A 26,740-nucleotide genomic window follows, 5' to 3' on the forward strand; every position below is an offset into this window, starting at 1 on the left:
AATGGCATTATTTCACTTGCATCACACCTGAGAATCACCCCCTCCCAAAATTAGATAGTGCATCGAGGAAGACCAACATGAGACACACAAGGTATTAGACAATTAAACAAACACACATTAGGACCAAGTATTCATGTAAAGTATGACGTAGTAATTTACAGAAACAAGTCCTCTCCCCCCACTAATCCTACTCAAATAAATGTAGAATCTTCTAACCTATCCGAAATCATGCTGCATGCCCTCTTACAATCTACATCTGCCACTGAATGCTCTATCTCCCTATCCTCCATCCTTCCAGCCTGTGTCGCAGAGCCTTGTAGGCTCCTTCAAACCAGTATGATAAAAATCAGTAGCAAATATTTAGCAGTGCATTGGGAAAAGGATGCTAATGATTTAAGACATTAGCCGCTTCACAGTTACACCACCATATGTTTTTCATGTGTCTAACCTACAATTTATCATGGCCACTTCCCTTCCTTTCTAAATCCTTCGTTTATTATGCAGTAGATCGCATTATATTATGTATTTAGGTAGATATCCTAAAAAAGTGAAAGTGGGGATGCAGCATGATTGATGAGTTGTCAGAAGGTGGTAATGAACAAGGGGGTGCACATTTTTGATAACATTATCTGTTCTGACCCGCAACAAAGCGAAGTGTGGAGATGGACATTATGGATCTTGTAATCCACCACAGATTTAACTCCTCCCATGAAAATTCATCATGTCTGGTAACCATTTCCCCCTCCCCCTGCCGTTGTCTGTGATACAATAACTGCAATAGAAAACTACCTACTTATTGGTGAAGAACCGTGTTAAAATCCCTTTGACGTGCACCACAATTTAACAAACTATGGTCTTAATATACCTCAGATGATCAGAGGTGTCCTAGTTATTTTCTTCACATGCATCAAACCAATGAGGTCCAGCTCAGAAGGATTTATTTTCTCTTCAGAAAAAAAATTGATACCTTACCTAGCATGATATCTTTTGAGACAGAATGGAGAACAACCTCTTCAAAAATATTATCTATCAGGATAAACTTGGAAAAATCCTCAAAGATGAATTCTTGAAATTTAGGTAGTGCCTGTAGGAAAGGATTAATAATCAGTCACTGTGGATAAGAGCTAAAGAGCTTTCAGTGTGAATGCAAGCAAGACCATCGTAATGACTTCAGTCCACTTTGTAAAACATTCAAACTCAACCAGCATCAACCAATACTCAAGAGGATTTGCCAACTTAGAAGCAAGAAAAGCAAATGGTCGAGGTCTTCATGAGTTTGAACACTGAAAAACTGCACAGATTCCAGAAAGAGAAATTGTAACTGTTTACCAGGATTGGTCACATTAAGTAACATGTTTGGATAAACTGTACATTTTAGCCACTTTTAGTTGGATGTTGTTTACTCAATACTAGTCATAATTGCAATAAACTTTCAGTACAGCATGTTGACATACTAGATTGCAAAGCATTTCCAAAGGATGATTTGGGCACCTCGTGATAGTGGAAGGATATTGCCACAAACACAAATGGAAAATGTGAATTTGCAAAGCTTTCTACAAGAGCAAGAGATCGTCACTGTCAAAGTTTCAATAGATTTACACATTTCACCTTTACGGATGACTCAGGCATCACTTTAGCGCAGTGGGCAACATCATGCAGTTATGAAAAAAGCTCACCGTGTTTACAGATGAAGAGAGCTTCTTCAGCAGGTAAGGAATAGTAATCTGGAGGAGAGCTTCTCGGAAAAACTTCTTCCTGACTGTGCTGCTGTCATAGTCATATTTCTGGGCAAAAACACATTAAAAGTCTGAATGGTGATTTTATTGAGACCAGTAAGAGGGCAAAAATTGAATGAAAATGATTTCAACACTTCAGTTAGCCTCTTGAATGCCGAACAGCCGTTTTCTGTAATCTGCCATTCTTTTTTTGGAGATTTCCAGTGTTCAGAAAAAAGGATAAAGCATTTATAAATTAATTGGGTTTGTGCAATTAAATATTATTCTAATTTGGACTTTTACATGGAAAAGTTATCAAGAATTTATTAGTGGAGTATCCAAGTCCGAAGCAAGGCTGGATTGGTTGTGCCATCATCCAACCATCAGTCAGCAAACTTGTCCTCTGGGGAGGAGAGAATATAGATTCGCTCACTCGCTCACTGTTCCACACTTGCTGGTTATGGAATTTGAAGCAACAACTGAAATGTCAGCCAAAGCAGGTAGTGAACAATGAGAAGAAGGCAAGCTGAAAAACACCTCAACTACAACTAGAATTTTCAAAGATATTTTGACAAATGGATTGAAAGGGAAGCTGAAACAGTCCAATCAAATATTTCCGGGGGAAAAAGAAGTGACTCACTCAGTATACTGTGGTCAGATTTATGACTAATTCTGAAGTTTACTTATGAACAAGTACCAATTTCTTCAATCATTTTTAAACAATGCAAGTCACGCCAAAACTATATACTGTCAAATTAATTAATAGTGCGACAACAGTTTACAAGTAATAGCTATGGCCACTGTAGGAATTAAGAATTGCCAGGTTTCATGCCAGGCAGCATGAATCACTCCCAAAGTGAGTGATTAATCAATTGTGCTTGGATTCAAAAAAAGGTGGAAAACCTTGTGCTAGACTGCTTTCATTTCTACAGTAGTGAAAGGCGCTATATAAATTCAAGTTCTTTCACTATTAAATACCATAAATTTACAGTGATATCTCTACACAGCTACAGGTAGCTGGCCATGAACTTTTGTGACAAGGAGTTCATCTCGCCATCAGCAGCAACTACTGGGATTTTTTTTTTTTCCGAACTGAATCTCAAACATGAAAATTGTGTCAATCCCAAGTATGTGAGATACAAAGGGAATGGGCCAACTGCATCATTTATATAATTAAAGGTGCACAAGACCTTAAGAGATGGATTAATCAGCATTAGTTAGCATTTTCAAGTCAGTTTGATTCAAACTGACCAAAGTCCCTCAAACTCAAAGCCAGGCCAGCACAATTGAAACTGCAATGTGGAAGTCCAACTCATCACTCACATTTATCAAATTCAATTTGAATATCTGGAAAATAAATGTGCATTTTCACAACAATCCCAAATCTTAGAAAGCCAACTCACATCCTGATGTGATAGAACCAGATAGTCTTCTGGTCAGTTTGACTTTTCAGCCTAAAACCATCTTGCCAGTATTTACGCCCCCAGCAATCAACTTAAAATTTCTTACATTGAAAACTGGGCTCCAGGTAATGTGATTAAATTCAGATTCATTTAAAGTAGGACTGTCAGAAAATCGAACAGCAACACAGGTTCAACAACCTTCAATAAAGTTTTGAGATGAAGTGCAGGTAATGCACTCTTTATCTGATAGCGGCTGGAACGCCTCCTTATGCTTTTCGAAAAAAAACTAAGAAAAGGAATATTTTTGCAATTGATTGCAAGGGAATACAAACTACAAAAGTAGAAGTTATACAGGTAAAATAGTAAAAATTATGCCCCTCAAATTCCTGGGGGTCCACTCTGTGTGGAAGTCTGGTGGAGCAGAACCCCTGTGCACCTGGCTGAGGTCAGAGAACCTCGTCCCAAATCTTGGGAACAGAGTCAGTTGCATGACTGGGGTGGACGCATTACGCCTGCAGCCCCCACCCTGATAAACCAGCTGCAGGCAGAGCAGCCCACAGCTACTCCACCTGAGGTACCCCTAAGATCTTCTGGTCCAAAGGGGGAAAAAAAAAAAAGACCTGAGAAAGTCTTAAGCTTCCAACAGAGACACTGTCCTTGCAGGGAAAAATAATGAATCTTCTCCAGGATCTACTGCCTTAGTCTAAAGGTTTGGGGCCTTTCTAAAGCTGCAATGGGACTCACACAAGCTCTCAGATGGCAAGAGTTCCACTGAGGCCTGTTGGGGAGGTAAAGGGGGGAAATCCTAGCGAAGTCTGGGAACTCCCCGTTGACATGGGAATGAGGTGGGCAATGATCTGCCCATGTCCCACACCTGCTGGAATTTAAAGGGGCAGTACAAACAGGGCAGAATCCCAGTGAAGCTGCATCCAGCTCCAAACTCCTGGACTCCACGATGGAGATCTTACTTTTTGCCTTTTGCAGCCCCAGGAATTTCAGGACCTTTGTATCCAATGCTCTCCAATTCCAGGTTACCTACATATACATAATGAATATACCATCATAGATTTCCATATACAGAGCAATCCCATTTATTTTTGGCCTCACCTTCAGCACCCTCTCCTGGATGCGCTGGATTGTCTTGCACATCTGTTCCTTCTCAGGGGAGTTACCAAGATTTTGGTGGAGAAGTTGTTCAAATGTATACACTGCATTATTCAATAGCTAAAAGAAGAAATAATACAGTATTAACAATCCAGAAATGAACCATTTTCCACTCCACCCAGTTGAGCTCCGTTGACTATCAGTTGGAAATATGTTCTGAGCTACTGTTTTAGGAAGTTTTAGGGGAGGGAAGTAAGTTTTAAGGGAGGGATGGGGGAAGGGAAAACTGAAGGAAGAATGATTAGAGATACCTTCTTAGGGTCGCCTAAAAATGCACTGGTGAATGTCTGGAGAAACTATTTCACACACAAAAAAATTACTGCTGCAGCTACAGGTAACAATGAAAATAAGTATCATTGAAGAAACAGAACCTGAAACTGAATTAAATGGTCTCCCTGAACCCACTCATCCTGTGAAATTGCCTGTTATCAGACAGTGATGACTCCCTATCCTTGTGCTTTACATTGGGCCAGATTTTGCTCGAGTGAGGCATCTTGTGGCGTGCCCAGTTAGTTAGACTTACAATTGCACATTTAATTTTAAACAAAATTGTCCACAAAGTTGCTGTAAGTGCGAGCTGGTAACATCACAGAGAGGGCAACAGGGTGTCGGGAACCTTGGAGAACAACAGGACAAACAGTGAATCTCCTTTACCAATGAGATTAAAGGGTTGAGAAATAAACAAACAGAGGAAGGACTGAGAAGGGGGATCAGTTAGAGTCAAATCAGGTACAGAAGGTGAAATAATGAGAGGGAAAGAAAGGTTGGATTGAGAGAGAGAGAGAGAAAGAGACAAAAAGAAAAAAAAATTAAATTGGACTTTGTTTTTTTTAAACTTCCTGAAACAATTCACAACCTGAAGGAACTGAATTCCAATTGTTCACTTTCTGGGCAAGATTGGCAGTCATTAATTATCACATCGTTAAAAGGGTTCTTAGGCTGATAATTACCAAACAACTTTCTGTGGTGCATTTTAATGGGCAATTCACGTGCAAATGCAGCAACTTCATAAAAATCACGTGGAGGTTAAGCACGAGATGCTGTTTTCGTGAAGCTAATGGCAGAGTGGCGCAAATCGGCCAGCAATTTGTGGCAACTCGCAATACACTGCGTATCTCTTCCTGCCCACAAGTTACTGGCCGATTTGTGCATTAACAGCGTGTCGTTCAGACGCAGTTATTTTATCAGCAAAATCTGGCGCATGAATTTTATACACAAGAATGATTCCCATGACAGTTTGCATCAATGTGCTTCTGTCAGTGGCAGCTTGTGGTGCAGTATGTTTGTGTGCTATTGTTGTCCTGCAGCGTGGAGTGTATGGGACATTGGATTATGTCCATCATTCTCAACGCACCCAGTTCTAATCTTGACCCTGCCTATTATGAGGGGCGATGTCAAGAAGAAGCAAGATCCTCTATGGAGGTCAGGGAAGAAGTAAATGGGGAGTGACAGTCACTATGGGCTACTCGTGTGCATCTGTTAATAACTGACCTGAGTTTGGCATTAGCAAAGGATAGGTTGCTAATCCTACTTGCCAATCCTCTCAAACAATTCATTATGAGAGGAGACCTAAAGGGGAAAATGAGAAAAAAAAAATCTACTTGGTGAGACAAAGATTGGAGCAAGAGTGACGAACCTACTATTTATTTATTTATCTTCCTAAAGTTTATTAAGGATCCTGGTTCTGTTTCACATCTGTCCCCTAACAGCCATGGTAAAGATTCAAACTCTGTTGGGAATTGTGGACAAGATCCATTATAATCCAATTCCCATTATATTGTATGGGATCAACCATCTATCCCATACAATTCAATTGTGATCGATTGGGTGTTTTCTTGCCTTTACGTAAATAACTATTATTTTGTTTCACTGTAGTAGGCAGTAAAAACAACTATTTAAGGGCTATTTTAGTGAACCACAAAATTCCCAAACATAAATCCCATTTAATTGGTGACTGCAAAACATACTTAGTCATTGTGTCCAGACTGTGCACACAGATACTTCCACAAAGTATCCAAAAAGAGTGTGTGCATCTGCTGCTAGCCAGAAAACACACTCTTTGTTGCATGTTTTATCACATGTTGCAAAGCAGAAGATTCCCTTCAGGCTAGTAAAACGGCCTGATGGCAAACTCCTACTGGGTTTATCTGTGGATCAAAAGACCAGTACATTTTTCCTGTCAGAAGTTAACACTTTTCCCACTGCATCACATGACTAACAGCAGCCCCCTGTATTGCTCTGGACCTCCATGGCTCTCGAACTACAAATAGCTCTTCTGCCATGACTGCTATTTAAAGCTAACACTGTGGTTAGCCATGAAACATCAGGATATTTTCCCTTGGGTTCAATAGCCTTATTACACTTCCTACACACTACCAAACAGAGTAAAAAGCATTGATTGGCTTCCAAAGAAATGCACAGATGTAATTGTGAACAGCACGACTGGACCAACTGGTTAAAGGCTAACCAACCAATGCAGTAACTGAATAGACAATAGAAAATTGACTATGAGCAAAATTTTATTGGCCAAACTTCTAGCCAAAATCAGGCAGCTGGTCACTCAATGGATCACACCTTAGCCTTCAGCATAGCTGCATATTTACCTAAAAGCTCACTTGTAAATTGCTGAAGAAACAGACAAAATATTTACTTCATCATTCAGGAATTTTCTCCAACTGTTTGGGTTTGGCATGCATGTGTCTGGGATTGCTTTAAATGTTTTAATAAACCAATTGCAGATAAGCCACAAATCCAATGGATAAATTGGAGATGGACAGAAATGATCCAATATAGAGATTAATCAGCAGATGGGCCATGTAGAATAGAAACTCCTTTCTTACAAGAAAGTAATTAAACCATGTATATTATATCCTCCTAATTACATCTCAAATTAGAAACAATTAGCTTTTATTTGTCTGAATTGTGACTACACACACACTTATGTATATATGTACAAAAAATTGAGAATTGAGACACATTTCCATCATCACTGCCTCAACACTAGAGGGAGTAAGGGAGTGAAAGATACTTCCTGGCTGCATGAAAGAACTAATTTGCCAACAGCACATAATCGTAACTAATCAGAAATAATAAGTAGCCGATATTTAACAAAAAAATGGAATTTAACAACAGTCTGACAAAAATTTAGCAAAAGTTAGCGAACGGAAAACACAACCTTAATGTGCGAGGATTTGAACGGTGCAGTGAAACTTTCATAATGAGCATTTGGGCATTTGTTTTGGGAGGAGGGAAGAAGGGTTGGAATCCAGAATACAAATAAGAACATCAGAAATAGGAGCACGAGTCGGCCATACTGCCCCTTGAACCTGCTCCACCATTCGATAAGATCATGGCAAATCTTCAACCTCAACTCCACTTTCCCACTCGATCCCCACATCCCTTGATTCCCTTGGAGTCCAAAAATCTCTCAGCCTTGAATATACTCAATGACTGAGCATCCACAGCCCTCTGGGGTAGAACTTTCCAAAGATTCACAATCTTCTGAGTGAAGAAATTCCTCATCTCAGTCTTAAATGGCCGACCCCTTATCCTGAGGCTATGCCTCCGAGTTCTAGACACTTCAGCCAAGGGAAACAACCTCTACCTTGTCAAGCCCCCTCAGAATCTTATATGTTTCAATGAGATCACCTCTCATTCTTCTAAACTCCAGAGAGTATAGGCCCATTCCACTCAATCTCTCATCCCAGGAATCAATCTTGTGAACCTTTGTTGCACCGCCTCTAAGGCAAGTATATCCTTCCTTAAGCAGACAAAAACTGTTCATAGTACTGGTGAGGTCTCACCAAAGCCCTGTACAATTGTAGTAAGACTTCCTTACTCTTATACTCCAACCCCCTTGCAATAAAAGGCCAAAATGCCATTTGCCTTCCTAATTGTTTGCTGTACCTGCGTGCTAACTTCCTGCGTTTCGTCTACAAGGTCACCCAAATCCCTCTGAACACCAACATTTAATAGTTTCTCACCATTTAAAAACTATTCTGTTTTACTATTCTTCCCACCAAAGTGAATAACTTCACATTTCCCCTCATTATTCTCCATCTGCCACCATCTTGCCCACTCACTTAACCTATCTATATCCCTTTGCAGACTCTAAGTCATTAATACAGATTGTACACAGCTGAGGCCCAAGCACTGATCCTTGGGGCACCCCACTAGTTACAGCCTGCCAACCTGAAAATGACCCGTTTATCTCTACTCTGTTTTCTGTCAGTTACTCAATCCTCTATCCATGCTAATATATTACCCCCAATCCCATGAGCCCTTATCTTGTGTAACAACTTCTTACGTGGCACCTTATCGAATGCCTTTTGAAAATCCAAATATACGACATCCACTGGTTGAGGCATTTTCGCATCCCTGCAAGAACAGTCTAATTCAAAAAAAGATCAACTGAAAAATCTGTGAAGTAGCAAGCAGCAAGGCTTTAAAAGAAAAAAACCTTAAAACAGGTGATCATCAGTTTTCTTAAACTGAAAGAAAAACAGCCTTTCTGGAGGTGAACCTTCTACCCAATTGGATAAACAAAATACCAAATCAGGGTCTTAATTCAATCAGTATCAGAGAACAAAACAGATCCTTTCTTAAAAAGAAAATAATGAAATTATGTACATTATATCCATCTAATTAGACTTTCCGACATAGAAGCAATTTGCAGTTAAGCTTCCTGGAAGCCGCTAATTATTAAAACTTTAACTTCATTTGTGCAAGATGATAAAGCAATCCCAAAAGAGAGGTGAACTCTGTCCTAGTGCTTTTCATTTGTGTCGATACCAGGAACTAAGTAATCTATCAGCAGGTGCCACTTTTGCACTGATCACTTGTTCAATCCTCATTTTTTTGTTGGCATGTACTTCAGCTGAACCATCTGCTTATGCAAAAGGCCAGTATAATCTTTTGAATCAAGCTGCTGCTTCAACCATTCGGAGAGGACCACAGTATCTCAGCTGAGGTGGCAGTAAAATTGCTAATGCATAATGCACTAGTATGATGCACAGAATGCGTTACCTACAATTTAAGTATTCTCACTCTTATCAAATGAATTGGTACCAGTACATGATAAGGAAATGAATGGCAACTAAGCCAATATGCAAACTGTCACCACCTACTTTAAGGTAGTGTTGTTATATCGGCTAAGTATGGTCGCCAACTCCAGTTGAATGTATTCCTCGAAGTTTCATCACATAACCCACCCCCACTGGTCACCCAACACACCCATCCTCACTGTGCACTGCATTCCCACACCAATTGGAAAGTAAAAAGACTCATTACCCAATTGGATGACACTTGACTGTAAGTCAAACAGACTTTTTCCCATCGGGAATATTTTTATAACTAATAAATCTTTTTTAATCCCCGTATAATTTTTCTCCTGGGTTGCTCGCAGCAGTGTCCTGGAGAATAATCTTCGATTCCTGGAGACTCCAGGCCAATCTGGAGGGATGGCAACCCGAGACCCAAGCCAAGATCAGGACGGAGAAATATATAACTACAGCGTTGATGTTTTTCATAGGTCAAGTGTAATATATAAATTCCATATGCCCATTGAAGTATACTGAAATTCTAGTGACAATACTGATAATGATCATTTTACTTGTAACCTTTCCCAAATAGACACCATCTAAAGAAAGCAAGGTTACGTGGGTCAGTTCAATGCTTTATACCAACTGCCCAAGAGCATGTGGAGTCAGGGGACAAGTAGCTGAATGGATAGTAAGATGGCCATAAAACAGAAAACAGAGTAGGGGTTAAAGGTAGTTATTCAGACTGGCAAAAGGTGGGAAGTGCTGTTCCACATGGATCGATGCTGGGACCACTGTTGTTCACCATTGACAAATGATTTGGACTCGAGAATCGGAAGTACAATTTCAAAATTTGCAGACGACACCAAATTGGGGGATATAGTTAATACCGAGGAGGGCCGCGACAAAATACAGGTAGACATTAATAAACTTGCAGAATGGGTGTGTAATTGCAAATGAATTTCAATTTAGATAAATTGAGGTATTACATTTTGGTAGCAGGAAGAATAAGGAGGCCACATACTCCCTGGAAAATAAGAGTCTAAAGGGGTAGAAGAGCAGAGGGATCTGGAGGTACAGATACACAAATTACTAAAAGTAGCGACACAGGTAAATAAGGCCATTAAAAAAAGCAAACAAAGCACTGGGTTACATTTCTAAAACAATAGATTTAAAAAGCAGAGAAGTTACGTTAAATTTGTGTAGAACCTTGGTGAGACCATACTTGGAGTACTGTGAACAGTTCTGGTCTCCATATTATGAAAAGAATATAGATGCACTGGAGAAAGTGTAAAAAAGATTTACTAGGATGATACAAAACTGAGGGGTTATTAAACCCATGAGGGGCAACTTGCGGGGCAACCAGAATTAGGGGCCATAAACACAAGATAGTCACTAATAAATCCAATGGGGAATTCAGGAGAAACTTCTTTACCCGGAGAGTAGTTAGAATGTGGAACTCGCTACCACAAGGAGTAGTTGAGGCGACTAGCATAGATGCATTTAAGGGGAAGCTAGATAAACACATGAGGGAGAAAGGAATGGAAGGATACATTGATAGGGTTAGATGAAGTGGGGGGTGGGGGGGGGAAAGGAGGCTCATGTGGAGCATAAACACTGGCATGGATCTGTTGGGCCGAATGGCCCGTTTCTGTACTATACATTCTATATAATGCCCATTTAAAACAGGCCTTGAATGACCGTCATCTGACCAGGTCACCCAGGCTTACCTCTCTCATTAGAATTTGACCACGCTGGACAAACACTGCTGGGCTGGAGAGATCGAAGCGTTGTTGAAGGCCCTCAAGCTGTGGCTGCAGCTGTTCCAGTTTCTCATAGCAGCTTTGCATCTTCACTGGGTGATAAGGCAGCAGGTTCAGCTTCTCCATGTGCTGGAAAAAGACAACGCAATAGCACTGATCAATACTCATACTGTTTTATTACTTTTGCCTTATTGTCTTGAGTTTAACATACCAATGGATGCAAGGCTCCATTCTGAGTCAAGTCATAAACTATTACTGTATTTTACCTTTTTATATGAAATTTTGGTGAACTAAAACTGGTTTCTGATATCTTTGTGCAATTGTTAGCAAATATACACCTTCTCATTTGGGACTCTGCTACCTAGATATGAAACCTTTGTAATACATGTGTGTGTTTTATTTTGTAGATTTCTATCACAGGTTTCAAATAATGTGAGCTTTCAGATGTAGTCATTATCTCTGATGGTTGGTTTGTCCAAGAGTAAAATTTGTTCAACTTGTTTACATCTGTGAGTTCTCTATCTCCAGTGTGTTACTGCGAGGGAAGGAGGAGAACTTGCATTTACATAACAGATTTCACAACCTTGGGACGTCCCTAAATGCGTCACAGCCAACTAACTGCTTTATGAATTGTAGTCATTGTTGTTTTGTAGGCAAACATGACCCACAAACATCAATGAGATAAATGACCAGTTAATCTGTTTTGGTGGTGTTGGTTGAAGGTTCAATTTCTCATCCAACAGACAGCACCTCCAATATAATGTTCTCTCAGTATTGCACTCAGGTGTTAGCATAGATTATGTGCTGAAGGCCTGCAGTGGTTCTTGAACCATGACTTTCTCTGAGGTTGCTGCCACTGAAACAAACTGCAGTAATTAAAGTGGGACAGCTTTGACAAATTGCTAGGAAACCTTTTTAGTTTCCGAATTTGCCAACATGGGGCATCAAAGAGAGGGGTTTATCATCTTAGCACGAGACCACAAGGATTTAAATAGTGAGGAATCAGTCACATTACTGGGGGCGTAAAATAAACTCAACATTGGAAAGGAAATTGAAGATTAAATTTGTAGATATATTCGAGAGCCATGGATTGATTGCAGGAGATTTTAAACAACCAAAAATAGACTACATGAGGGAAAATGTGATGAAAAAGGAGAACAATCTGTGCGTTGTGTTCAGGACAGTATTCTCAGCTGCTCTGAGAGGAAAGCATGCATTACTTCACCTGGTTCTGAGTAATGAACTTGAGCGAGTATATGACATTCAAGCAGGGAGACATTTGGGAAACAGTGACCACAGTATGAATAGTTTCAGTATGAATACTTTCAGTATGAGAATTAAAAAGAAAAAAAAAAGTCAAGGGTTAAGAGTGCATGACTGGGACAAAAAAGCATTATGGAGAGAAAAAAAGGGACCAAATCCCAGATTAGAGGGAAGGAAAAATTGGCAACAACCAAAGATCAGCAATCAGAAATATTTGAACAAAAAATAGAAAAGGTACATATCAAGTACATTCCAGTAAAGAAAAATGGGAACATGTCAAAGATTGGGGTTCCATCGGTGGATAGGGATGAGATATTAAATTTGAAATGGAAAACAGCAATCGGTGTCGACATGGCAAATTTTAACACAAAAAGGAAAGCCAGGACAAAAGAATATAGAGGAAAGCTGAAAAAGGAAGATTAGAAGAGCCAAGAGAGAACACAAGGAAAGATTAGCAAAAAAACACAACATATTAGTAGGAAGGGGATACTCATGGTACAGGCTGGATACTAAGAAATTAAGGAGGTAAGTTTGTAGTGGAGAATGAGGATGTAGCAGCAATAGTAAGTACTTTGCCTTGGTTTTAATTAAGAAGGTGACGATTGCTATTGTAGAACCACTGGAGCAGAGTGTAAAACCGTCAGAGTCGGTTGTCATTCAAAGAGAAATAATACCAAAGTAGTTACTCCATATTAAAGATAGGCAAAAAAACAGGACCTGATAGTTTACATTAGTGAATCCTGAAGGCAGCAAGGGAAGAAATAGTGGAGGCTCTGATTATAATTGCGCAAATTTCTGTGAAGAAAACTGTGTCAGAGGGCTGAAAGTCACAAGTGTGATACCTCTCTTCAAAAAAGGAGCCAGGGATAAGCCAAGATATTTCAGCCAATTAGCTTTACTTCAGTCATTGATAAGCTATGAGAGTCTGCAGCATGGGATGCAGTGGCTCAAAGAAAGTAATAATATCGAATTGCAAGGAGATGGCAAGAATAGTTAGTGTGTCAATTGCACTACTTGGCAAATGGCTGTTAATAGCAACAAAAAGTTAAATGACATTACCAGGTCAAGTATGGTAAGAGGAGCCAGCCAGATCTTCCAAGAATGCATGTCTGCCACTTACAGTCACCTCCCTTCACCATGTTCAAATGCTTGAATAACTTAGCATCAATGCCCATGAGGTAGCACAGAGTTCTTCACAACCCTGGCCTTCACCTTGAAGTCTTCCTTCATTCACGTGAATTACCTAACACTAAATCTCTCACTGAATGCAATTGTTTGTTGCATTCACTCATCAGCACCCCTATTATGGACTGCATGGCGGCACCTAAGTTTTACTATAGCTCATGTAGCCAGTCTCATCAGAAGAAACAGGTTTCAGAAACAAAGTAAGGGATCTCCTTCAAATCGTTTTCCTTCCTTCTAAAGACCTGGTCAAGAGAAAAAAGTTCACACCAAAAAATGAAGGGGCAAATTTTCGGACTTGAATTCAAACTCATTTGCTTTCTTTGACTTTCAAAATCCAACATTAGACTCTTAACTGAAAACCAGAGTTCAGATAAATTCATAGAAAGCTTTGGGGTATTTAAGGATCCAACAGCACCTATAACATGTCAGTGTTATCACTTCAGTTTTTTTCTCGTGCCTTAACTTACAAGTCTGTAAATCCCATGTGTTAACACACAGTGCAGAGTCTGCATCTCTCACCTCCCCCAGCTTGTGCTGGCCTCCTTCATTCAGAACATTCTTATTCATTTCCACGATCTCCTTGAAAAACAGGTCTCTGACTTCGGAAAAGCCCCTGCTGGTTGGGCCCATCAAAGCATCAAGGATGGAGGCGATGTAAGGCTGGACTTGGTTTCGAACACAAGCCTCAGCTTTAGGCATTACAAACACTAAGTCAAAAAAATAAAAAGCAAATTGGAATCAATCTGAATCGAAAGTTGTTGCATTTTACCACCACTTAAGAATAAAAATCACAAATTCACATGTTTTAGGGAGCGCTTCCAGAAATGAACGGACATAAGAGGAAAGAATAGGTAGAATAGGTTTAGCAGGTACAGTAAAAAAAAAAACAGGTCAGAAGAAAAGTAACAGGCTTTTGAAAGCAGGAAGGGAGGAGGTAAGAGATTTTGGGAGAAAACACCAGATGGAAAGGGTAAGGTTTCTATGTGGATCACAAACGTTTGAGCAAAGAACAGGGAAGAATTGACCAGCATCTGAGAAGTGAAGTGCAAGAATGGACGAGTTGAAGGAAATCATTGATAATGCGGAACAAGGCAGTGGGGGCATCTGAAGGTGAGGATAAAGATATTCAAATTGATTCAGGAAGGGGAGGGAGGAGAGCGAATGGAGCTGGATTAGTTCTGGAATCAATGCACTGCTATGCTTCAAGTGGGTAAAAACATGGGCAGTGACATTCTGGGTGAGTTGCAACTTGTCAAGGGGGATTGTGGCAAGACCGGCCAAGAGAATATTTGAAAAACCATACTTTCAGGAAATAAAGGCAGTAGGGGAGAGGGCAGGGTGGAGACAGGCTATATTATGGAAGTCCAAGATAGCAGTCTTATTGGGGATGGAAAATGATTCAGGATTCAACGGTTCCGATCCACTGGACTTAACCTGTTATGGTATTTAGGGAGACTGAGTTGGGGCAGACATTTATAGGAGTCAAAAAGATGACACTGCTTTTTCCAAAATTAACTGGGAGGAAATAGTTAACAATTCCAAGACTTTAACTACCTGCCTGACATTTCAAGGCAGTTGTTCACCGTTCACCACTCACTCAATCAAAAGCAGTAGAAGGGTAAAGCTGTGCATCACCACACACATATGGAACCTAAATGTACTTCCAGATGATATCACCCGGAGGAAAGTAGAGATGAGGAAGGAACTAAGGATGGAGCTGTGGAAGTCATCAATGGTGACTAGGTGGGGTCGGAAGGAAAAACTATTGGATATGTAATGATGTCATTGAGACAAGAATGGAACCAGGACACAGCAGTGTTATGAAGGTGAACGACCAAGGTGAGGTGTTGGAGGAGATTGCTGGTGTCAAAGGCAGTGGGAAAGGTCAAGCATGACAAGGAGAGACAGCAAACAACAATCACAGAGGACGCCACTTATTGTGACAAAGGCAGTTTCTGTACTGTGAGCAGTGTCAATACCAGATTTCAGAGTTCAAAGAATGAACGGCGGGAGAGGTGGGCACATGATTTAAAAAGAAAAGAAAGCAAGATTTGAGGTGGGAAAAGAGGAAAGATCTTAGAACTTTTGATTCCTGTCCAAAAACCTGTTTTGAAAGAGGAAGAAACAATGCCAGAAAATGTCTCAGAACAGAGGGCTTGAGGAGATGATGTTGGGTTTCAAGTGCTGGAAGGGAAGTGGCTTCCAGAAGTAGGTGGTGGATCTCATGGATTAAAGGATTTTGTTAAGAATGGAGAAAAACTACTGAATGAAGTTGGGGCAATGATAGTCGGGAGGAAAAAAACTGCAAGGAATCAGAACTGAGGGGGAGGAGGACTATACTGCATATCGTCCGATATTTTGGACACCAAGTGGATAAGTTTTTCACATTCAGAGTGTGAAGACAGGATGGAGGGAAGAGCGGAGATTAAGAACTTGGAGTTGCTGAATGTTAACTCTGGAACAGTTTGTGTATTTTAGCCAGGAAGAGGGAGCAACAAGGAGTCTTGAGGTATTTGAACCACATTTGGCAGTGAACATCCAGGCCACTTGCATTCAAACTCACATCCTGAGGATATGACATCTTGAAGGTAGCTGTTGTACAGGGGGAAAGGGTGAATGTAAGATTGTTGTGATTTTATGGTGGTGAGGGTATTAAAGGTCAAGGCAGGGCAATTCGGGGGGGACATTAACAGAGGTTTCAATATCATTGCAGATGACAGGCCAGAGAAGGTGGGGGTTGGAATATATTACTCAGGATTTATGACGTACTTTCTGTCCGCAGAGTGAAAGCCAAATATATGAGCACATTTGGGCTGTCAGAGGGAAGCGATCGATATGGAGAGATTGCAGAGGTCTCAAGGTCCCCTGAGATAATAAGATCAAGAGGATGGCAAAGTGTATGCATGTGGTAGTTTATGAGGAGGGTGAGAGTGAGGGAAGTGAGGAGAACAAAAGTTGATGGAAGGGTGGTGGGGGTGGGGGGGGGGGGGGGTAAGTTAAAATGAAGTTGAAATCACAGAGGATAAGAAGTTGCTTTGTGTAGAGACTGAGGGCAGATAAGGAGGGAGAAGAATTCAGTGAGGACATCGCTCAGGGATTTCGAGGAACAGGATTTTGAAAGAAAGGTGGGCAGGATGGCAAAGGGTGAGGAATTGAAAAGTGGAGAAAAATTCAGAGGAATACATAACTGTACAAAGTGGGATTTAGAAATGATAGCCATACCACCACTGATAATTCAGGCCAGGAACCAGGGGAAAGCTGGCTTCAATGAAGAGGAAATAATTGCCAGTTAATCCAACTGTACAGTTTCAACTAGGGGATTGAGTGACTCAAAGAAAAGATCCTAAGAATTTCGGGAATGTACTATTTCCACTGTGTGCTTCCAAGGGTGCAAATCTATTGAAAACAAAGTGAAGCCACAAACTGGATGAATATCTTATGTTCAAATAAAAAGCTCCATTTACACAGCAGTCGCAAATTCATAATTGATGCATATTTTGTGATCCATGTTCAAAATACACTGCAGCCTTCAGTGCCATTTCATGGCATTTAAGGTTAAAAATTCTACTTCTGTGCTTCCACTTCAGTGGATGGAAAGTCATGGACTGGGGTGCCCACTTTCATGACAGTCACTCACTCTGGCCATGTGCCAGTCGCACAGAAGAGGCATTTTTACCCAAATATGGCTTAGAAGTGGTTTCCCAGTCAGTAAATCTGTATGAATGTAGAATCATAGAAAGGTTACAGCATGGAAGGAGGCCACTCGGCCCATCGAGTCTGCACTGGCTCCATGCAAGAGGAATCCAGACAGTCCCACTACCCCGCCCTTTCCCTGTAGCCCTGCAATTTTTTTCCTTTCAAATACTTATCCAGTTCCCTTTTGAAGGCCATGATTGAATTTGCCTCCACCACCCCCTCGGGCAGTACATTCCAGATCCAAACCACTTGGTGTAAAAAAGTTTTTCCTCATGTCACCTTTGGTTCTTTTGCCAATCACCGTAAATCTATGTCCTCTGGTTCTTGACCCTTCCACCAATGGGAACAGTTTCTCTCTATCTTCTCTGTCTCGACCCTTCATGATTTTGAATACCACTATCAAATCTCCTCACAACCATCTCTGTTCCAAGGAGAACAACCCCAGCTTCTCCAGTCTATCCACGTAACTGAAGTCCCTCAATCCCTGGAATCATTCTGGTAAATCTCTTCTGCACGTCTCTCTGGCACTCACATCTTTCCTAAAGTGCGGTGCCCAGAACTGGACACAATACTCCAGTTGTGGCCGAACCAGTGTTTTATAAAGGTTCACGACTTCCATACTTTTGTATTCTATGCCTCTATTTATAAAGCCCAGGATCCCGTATGCTTTTTTTTTTTAAAAAAAACAGCTTTCTCAACCTGCCCTGCCACCTTCAATGATTTGTGCACATATACCCGCAGATCTCTGTTCCTGTACCCCTTTTAGAATTGTGCCCTCGAGTTTATATTGCCTCTCCTCGTTCTTCCGACCAAAAATGTATCACTTCGCATTTTTCTGCGTTAAATTTCATCTGCCACATGTCTGCCTATGTCACCAGCCTGTCTGTATCCTCCTGAAGTCTATCACTATCCTCCTCACTGATTACTACCCTTCCAAGTTTTGTGTCAACTGAAAATTTGGAAATTGTGCCCTGGACATCCAAGTCCAAGTCATTAATATATATTAAGAAAAGCAGTGGTCCCAGCACTGACCTCTGGGGAACACCCTCCAGTCCGACAAACAACCATTCACCACTGCTCTGTTTCCTGTCCCTTAGCCAATTCTGTATCCTTGTTGCAACTGCCCCCTTTATTCCATGGGCCACAATCTTGATAAGCCTACTTTATCAAATGCCTTTTGAAAGTCCATATACACCACATTAACTGCATTGCCCTTATCTATTCTCTCTGTTACCTCATCAAAAAACACTTTCACGTCAGTTAAACAAGATTTGCCTTTAACAAATCCGTGCTGGCTTTTCGATATCAATCCACACTCGTCCAAGTGACTTAATTCTGCCCCGGATTATCGTTTCTAAAAGTTTCCCACCACTGAGGTTAAACTGACTGGCCTATAGTTGCTGGGTTTATCTTTATACCCTTTTTTTTGAACAAGGGTGTAACATTTGCAATTCTCCAGTCCTCTGGCATCACCCTCGTATCTACGGATGTTTGGAAGATTATGTCCAGTACCTCCGCAATTTCCACCCTTACTTCCCTCAGCAACCTAGGATGCATCCCATCCGGACCGGGTGACTTATCTTCTGTAAGTACAGCTCGCCTTTCTAGTACCTCCTCTATCAATTATTAGCCCATCCCGTATCTCAATTATATCTTCCTTGGTAAAGACAGATGCAAAGTACTCATTTAGTACCTCAGCCATCCCCTCCGCCTCCATGAGTAGATCTCCTTTATGGTCCCTAATCTGCCCCACACCTCCTCTTACCACTGTTTACATGCCTGTAGAAGACTTTTGGATTCCCTTTTATGTTGGCCGCCAGTCTATTCTCATACTCTCTCTTTGCCCCTCTTATTTCCTTTTTCACTTGCCCTCTGAACTTTCTACATTCTGCCTGGGTCTCACTTGTGTTATCAACCTGACATCTGTCACACACCCCTTTTTTCTGTTTCATCTTTCTTTCTCTGTTTCATCATCCAGAGAGCTCTGGCTTTACTTTCCTCACCTTTCTGCCTCGTGGAAATGTGCCTAGACTGTACCCGAACCATCTTCTCAAAGGCTGCCCACTGTTCAATTCCAGTTTTGCCTGCCAATCTTTGATTCCAATTTACCCGGACCAGATCTGTTCTCATCCCATTGAAATGGGCAGTCCTCCAATTGTGTATTTTTGTTTTGGACTGGTCCGTGTCCTTTTCCACAGCTAATCTAAACCTTATGATACTATGATCGCTGCTCCCTGAATGCTCCCCCACTGACACTTGCTCCACTTGGCCCACCTCATTCAAGAACCAAGCCCAGCAATACCTCCTTCCTTGTTGGGCCGGAAACGTACTGGTTAAGAAAGTTATCCTTAATACATTTCAAAAATTCTTCCCCCTCATATTATTGTCATCAGAGTCTATATTCGGATAGTTGAAATCCCCAGTTATCAATACTCTATAGCTTTTGCACCTCTAATTTCCCTGCAAATTTGCTCTTCTATATCCTTCCAAATAAATTCTGTCCTTGACCCCTCCAGGACATTCTCTCTCTAGTACTGCAATATTCTCCTTAATCAATACTGCCACCTCCCCCCTCCTTTCTTTCCTTCCCTATCTTTGCTGAACACCTTGTATCCAGGAATATTTAGTACCCAATCCTGCCCTTTTTTGAACCAGGTCTCCGTTTTCACCACAACATCATATTCCCTTCTGGCTATTTGTACCTGCAGCTCACCAACCTTGTTTACTACGCTTCATGCGTTTACACACGTGCACTGCAAACCAATTTTAGGCTTTCTTGCACTCTCTCTCAATCTGATCCTACCTAATACTGTACTATTACTTGCTCTCGTGCTATCTTTCTCCCCCAATCCTTTGTGCCCCTTGTCTATCCTTTCCATTGCTACATCCTGATGCCCATTCCCCAGCCAAATTAGTTTAAACCACCCCCCCCCCCTCACCCCGACAAACAGCACCAGCGAACCTCCCTGTGAGGACATTGGTCCCAACTCCGTTGAGGTGCAACCCGTCCAAGCCTGTACAGGTCCCACCTTCCCCAGAACTGGTCCGAATGTCCCAGGAATCTAAAGCCTTCCCTTCTGCGCACTCCAGCCATGCACTCATCTGCTTGATCCTCCTATTTCAAAATGCTCCAACACGTGGCACTGGGAGTAATCCGGACATAACTACCTTTGAGGTCCTGCTTCTTAATATCTTCCCCAACTCCTTAAAATCTGCCTGCAGGACTCATCCCTATGTCATTAGTACCATTATGGACTACGACGTAGGTAGAAAGAGGGATGAAGTCCTGTGTGGCAGTTACTTACTGAAACTACATTTCTAAACCCTACACTGCAGGAAAAGACCTTGCATCATTGCTAACAGTGAGAAAGTTAAAAAAAACCTTTTACTATTATTAGTGTGCTATGCCTGCTGAGGAAGTGGTTTAAAAGTGATTGAACATTTGGTGTTCTGTGGACCAGAAGATAAGTGACCACGTGCAGATCAGTCACAAAGTCAATGCTCAGTAGCAATATTGCCTTATCAGCTTGCTTAGTAATGGTATTAGCTTTTGCATACAATAAAATAAATGACCTGTGAAGTGTAATTCATGTATGCAGCAAGAATATCAACATGTGCAAGTGGACAGTTATTTTTGGAGTAACATATGCTAATATAGGTCCCAGTATAATTTATTCAGTAGAAGAGGGCACTACATGCACAAGAACTCTTGGAATTAGTTCCCAAACGCCTACAATCCAATTGTTCAGGGATGCTGTCTGACCTCTGATTTTGTTTCCCACATGTTCCTTTGAGCTGATAATTTGGTCCATGTCTGGACGAATCCTGCTTTCTAATCCAGGGCGGGCAGCTTCACACTTTTGTAAAACAGCTTCATACTGGACTTTGGTCTGCCCCTGAACCATTTTATACATAGCCTCTGTAACCTGGGGGGAAATAAGAGTGTTAGTAAAATGAAAACATAGTGAACCATATTTAAGTTTGAATCATTTTCTCTTGCAGTCTGTTTCTTCATTTTTTCCCCTTCACGATTGTCATAGTCAGTGAAGAAACTTTATATTCATATTAAAAGGCAAGTAATTTTTAACTGGCAAATTAAACAGTTGAATTTATAAAAGCAGCAGTGTAACATGGCTCTTGATGTCATCAGGCACTTACGTTACATCAGGTTAAAGGCATTGCAAGTGACCTCAAACAATACAGTTACCATGACAACATTTACCATAAATTTGTTTTAATAATTCAGTACCAAAGAATCAGCAGCAAAACTGACTAACATCAGGTCAAAAGTCATTTGGCAGATGTTCTGAGCCTGCTTTTATAACCACAGATTTATTGTTTATGCTTGTTGTCACAATTGTGCAAAATTGGAGCATTTCACAGGATGGAGAGAAGGATACAGTGAATTGCAAAGTATCAGAGAAACCCAGAACTGTTTTTATACTATGCAAGACTCATGCCATTATCACTGGGTCATGATGCACAGGTATCGCAGAGCCAGCTGCAATCCAAAGGTAAACCTGATCGATTCACTAAGGCTGGTTGCCAGAAAGACCAGGTCTCACAAACAATTCTTCTTCACAGCCAGCCTTAGAAAATGTCAGGTACTGATTGGCTGAAAGAGATCTGTGCATGGTCACGTGGGTCAGAACAGAAACATGCCTCAAAACAGCCACGTGCCCAGAAGATTAACTGAGAACTAGTCTTTAGTTGCACCTGGTATTTCAGAGGTTTTGTGGCGATCCAAGTTGGGTTGGGGAAGAAGGTTCCTTTGCAGTTTCCTTTTACAATCTGCCATCTCTAATTTCTAAAACTCCATTCTGTGAAATGCTCCCATTTTGTTTGATTGTGATTTCTTCTCAAGGGAAACAGCAAGAAGCCAACTTCTAACATTCCCTTTATGTGCAAGTCTCACTCCACAATGAATTTGACTGCTCAAGTTTGTAAACAATCCAGAAATCTTCAATCAACAGAAGAAATGCATGAAATGTGGTGGTGGGAGGTGGGGGGGGGGGGAATGAATATCAAAACCAAGCTAACCTTTTGACTCCTCAAATGATAATTTATGGTTCCACCCATATCTGTAAAATGTAAGTAAAAGAATTGCAGACTAATCTTGATGCCAGGTTTGACTATGTTTTTGGCTTGTAACAACTAAATTTAAGTCTTTAATGACTCGTCGTCAAATAAACCTGCCTGGACATTGAAACATTTTGGCATTAGGTAATGAAATATCAGGCAACAGATTAGCTGAAAGATGAAGGTAGATAGTAAAATTGAAGTCAATGGGAATCAGGGGGAAAACTCTCCAGTGGCTGGAGTCATACCCAGCACAAAGGAAGATGGTAGTGGTTGTTGGAGGCCAATCATCTCAGCCCCAGGAGTTCCTCAGGGCAGTGTCCGAGGCCCAACCATCTTCAGCTGCTTCATCAATGACCTTCCCCCCATCATAAGGTCAGAAATGGGGATGTTCGCTGATGATTGCAGTGTTCAGATCCATTCGCAACCCCTCAGATAATGAAGCAGTCTGTGTCCACATGCAGCAAGACCTGGACAACATCCAGGCTTGGGCTGATAAGTGGTAAGTAACATTCATACCAGACAAGTGCCAGGCAATGACCATCTCCAAGAGTGAGTCTAACCACCTCCCCTTGACATTCAACAGCATTACCATCGTCAAATCCCCCAACATCCTGGGGGTCACCACTGACCAGAAACTTAACTGGACCAGCCACATAAATACTGTGGCTACAAGAGCAGGTCAGAGGTTGGGTATTCTGCAGCAAGTGACTCACCTCCTGACTCCACAAAGCCTTTCCACCATCTACAAGGCACAAGTCAGGAGTGTGATGGAATACTCTCCACTTGCCTGGATGAGTGCAGCTCCAACAACACTCGAAGCTCGACACCATCCAGGACAAAGCAGCCTGCTTCAATGGCACCCCATCCACCACCTTAAACATTCACTCCCTCTACCACTGGCCCACTGTGGCTGCAGTGTGTACCATCGACAAGATGCACTGCTGGAACTCGCCAAGGCTTCTTCGACAACACATTCCAAACCCTTGACCTAGAATTGTAAACAATTTTACAACACCAAGTTATAGTCCAACAAATGTATTTTAAATTCCACAAGCTTTCGGAGGCTTCCTCCTTCCTCAGGTGAATGGTGTGCAAAACCTTTCCACACCATTCACCTGAGGAATGAGGAAGCCTCCGAAAGCTTGTGGAATTTAAAATAAATTTGTTTGACTATAACTTGGTGTTGTAAAATTGTTTACAATTGTCAACCCCAGTCCATCACCGGCATCTCCACATCTTGACCGAGAAGGACAAGGGCAGTAGGCACATGGGAATACCAACACCTGCACGTTGCCCAAGTCACACACCATCCTGACTTGGAAACATATCACTGTTCCTTCATCGTCGCTGGATCAAAATCCTGGAACTCCCTACCTAACAGCACTGCGGCAGTACCTTCACCGCACTGACTGCAGTGGTCCAAGAAGGCGGCTCACTACCACCTTCTCAAGAGCAATTAGCGATGGGCAATGAATGCTGGCATTGCCAGCGACGCCCACATCACATGAATGAATAAAATAAATACAAGTAGGACCTCCTGCATGCTCGACAGACAGGCTTGCATTCAAATATCTTGTAATGAAAAGGGGAGGCAAGCAAAATGATGCAGCATATCTGAGCAGAAACTAGAAAAGCCCTAAGTTGTATTTTCCAGTTCAAAGGGGAGAATGCTAGCAGTTGTTTGGTGGTAAGCTTTCATTAAATTAATACAGAAATAGATCGTTGTAAAGGTTTGAGTTTATAATTTGCTTCAGTGATTACTGTTGCACCATCTTCACAAATATCAACAAGCTTGGTTGGAGTTATATGAACATCTTATGTGAGGTGCAGGTCTTTGTGTTATGTTGATTTTGCTAATGCAGAATTATAGTTGGATATTTCTATTACACGGGGCACAAGAGGGAATAGTTTCGTCGTTGTTATTCGTTCATGGGATGTGGGCATCACTGGCAAGGCCAGCATTTATTGCCCATCCCTAATTGCCCTTGAGAAGGTGGTGGTGAGCCACCTTACAACCAAGTGGCCATTTCAGAGGGCGATTAAGAATCAAGCACATTGCTGTGGGTCTGGAGTCACATATAGGCCAGACCGGGTAAGGACGGCAGGTTTCCTTCCCTAAAGGGCATTAGTGAACCAGATGGGTTTTTACGACAATCCGGTAGTTTCATGGCCACCATTACTAATGCAAGTTTTTTTTATTCCAGATTTTATTTAATAAATTCTCGAGCTGCTGTGGCGGGGTTTGAACGCATGACTCCAGATTATTAGTCCAGGCCTCTGGATTACTAGTCCAGTAACATAACACAGGGGTACGGTAGCATAGTGGTTAACAAGTCAAAACTTCACAATCCATACTGTGCATCTCAAAGATAATCTTTCCAATGTTAAAAGGAAAATGTTCTGAATTGAAACACTAACACTGAGGTTTTAAGCTTTTCCCTCCCCACCTAATTCTCCCTTTTCCACAATTAGTGTGCGCTATAAATCCACTCACGACAAGTTTAGGTAAAACAGGCTCTGGGCTGCACAATGGCTCAGTCACTGTGAGGCAGGCAAAGTGCCAGGTTTAATCCCTATGTGAAGTAACCAATTGAGAGAGTCAACAAAAAACATTACACATCAATTGATAGCAAAAAGCATTATCTATTGTCAGCACCGTAATAACTTGAAGCTTGCATCACATGTTGCAAGTAATTTATATACACCTTCAACTTTTAAAGCAGCTGAGAGAGAATGGGAGAGAAAGGCAGTGAAAGAGAGAAAACAAGGAGAAAAACACAGGTCTTTTCACCAGACATTCTTAATGAGTTCCACATTTAAGGAACCTGATGTATTCTGCACAAGACCTGTGCAAGCTCCAAGTGTCCAGGTCTTCAATTTTTCCTCTTCAAATGCGTCCAATATAACCTGAATTTTGCAGTTCTGGTTCAGTACTAATTGTAGTTTCTTTCTTACAATGCTGATTTGAATTGGCTGCACTTCACACATGTGCAATTGTACTGTTGAGGGACTTAAAAATAAAATCAGGAAAACTTTTTTTTTTAATGTACAAGTAGTGGGAGGTTTGTGAATGTGACCGAAGCTGACTCAGCCTCAGCTGTCCCACTCCCTGCAGGGAGGCACACAGCTGCCACTCATACTGCAGTGGCAAAATTGGGAAATAGTCATGCAGAGAAATCACAGGCTCAAACCAATGTTCCAGCACTCCTGACACAATGGCCTAGAAATTGCTCCGAGTGGCAAACCAACAGTGCTCGCCACTCCATAAATTTATACTAACCCACTAACTTAGTGCAGGCTTTACTGGGTGCACTTCCTCTAATAGGAAGCAGAGAAGAGCCCAGTGAGAGTTCAAGCGAAGCAAAAACCCATGGGAGAAGCGAGAGGATTACTCTTCCCCCCTCGACCAGATTGCAGCATTTTTGACAAGCTGCAAAGAGTTTCTGCAAGCTGGAATGTAAAATCCAGGAAGTGTTCATAAAAATAGGTATGGACAGCGCAAAAAGAGAGGGTAAGACATAATCGAGTTAAATAAGAGACACAGAAGGGAAAAGTAAAAAAAATTAACCAAAAACTATTAAAATGAGTAATGAGTCTCCAGATTTTTAGCTGTTTGGCAGTCAGTCATTAAGACTTCCTTTAGACCTGGTATTTTTTTTTTTAAGCGTACCCGTTTTGTGGCGACATTAGTTACTTTCCAGCTGGGCAGATGAGCAAGTTGGCGCTGGTCCATTGTTTCCACCGATTCCAGACGGCAATATCCCTTTAATTTAAAGCGGTCATATCACCAGCGAACCAGGAACAAGAAGTTCTGGATTTCTGCGTTTCACTGCGCATGTGCGAGTGCTGTTGTGCTCACCTGTTTTTTTTGTAAAAAAAAACAATTTCTGGGCCAATGGAGTACATGAGGACACCAATGGATTCTGCGACTGAATCACTCCTAACAAATGTGCACGCACGCATATGTATTTAATGTCATCAAATTTAAACATAGGTTGAAAGAAATACATTTATCTCCAAACAGCCATAAATGTTAAAATTTGATTACATTAAATATTCAAGTCAAGGGCAATGTTTATCTGACAAATAAAGTCTGAAAATTCATTTGGACAGTTTCTCAATAAATACACACAGAAATTAAATGACCTTAAATGATGGTTCTTTCTGCCGAGTTTGCCAGTCGAGTATAAAGAGTTCATTATCACTTCTTAAATTGAGTGGTGCAACCAACCATGACATCATGTCCATCTGTCACACTTCAACCTCCCATTCAACAAAAAAACCTCACATTCAGCAGTTAAATACCTTCCAAACAGGAAAAGCTTTGTTCAAAGCGAAGAAATCCCTCGCCACTGCTGCAGCTTCAATCTAACCAGCATAACAATACTGCAATGTTACTGCTCGCGACAGTACTCTCACCATAAGCTTCA

The 26,740-nt window shown here is 41.3% G+C and overlaps 1 protein-coding gene across 1 annotated transcript in view; it reads right to left on the minus strand.

Moving 5' to 3' along the window:
* LOC137300512 (protein Niban 2-like) overlaps positions 1-26,740 on the minus strand; it is a 175,367-nt gene that overhangs the window by 4,808 nt on the left and 143,819 nt on the right. Inside the window, exons 8-13 of the mRNA XM_067969614.1 lie at positions 20,992-21,154; positions 14,052-14,239; positions 11,052-11,213; positions 4,226-4,342; positions 1,677-1,784; positions 973-1,084 (exon numbers count right to left, since the gene is read on the minus strand). Coding sequence (XP_067825715.1) covers positions 973-1,084; positions 1,677-1,784; positions 4,226-4,342; positions 11,052-11,213; positions 14,052-14,239; positions 20,992-21,154 — 850 coding nt within the window. The remainder of the gene's footprint in view (positions 1-972; positions 1,085-1,676; positions 1,785-4,225; positions 4,343-11,051; positions 11,214-14,051; positions 14,240-20,991; positions 21,155-26,740) is intronic.

The sequence above is a fragment of the Heptranchias perlo genome, chromosome 31, assembly GCF_035084215.1.
Source record: "Heptranchias perlo isolate sHepPer1 chromosome 31, sHepPer1.hap1, whole genome shotgun sequence".
Lineage (NCBI taxonomy): Eukaryota > Metazoa > Chordata > Chondrichthyes > Hexanchiformes > Hexanchidae > Heptranchias > Heptranchias perlo.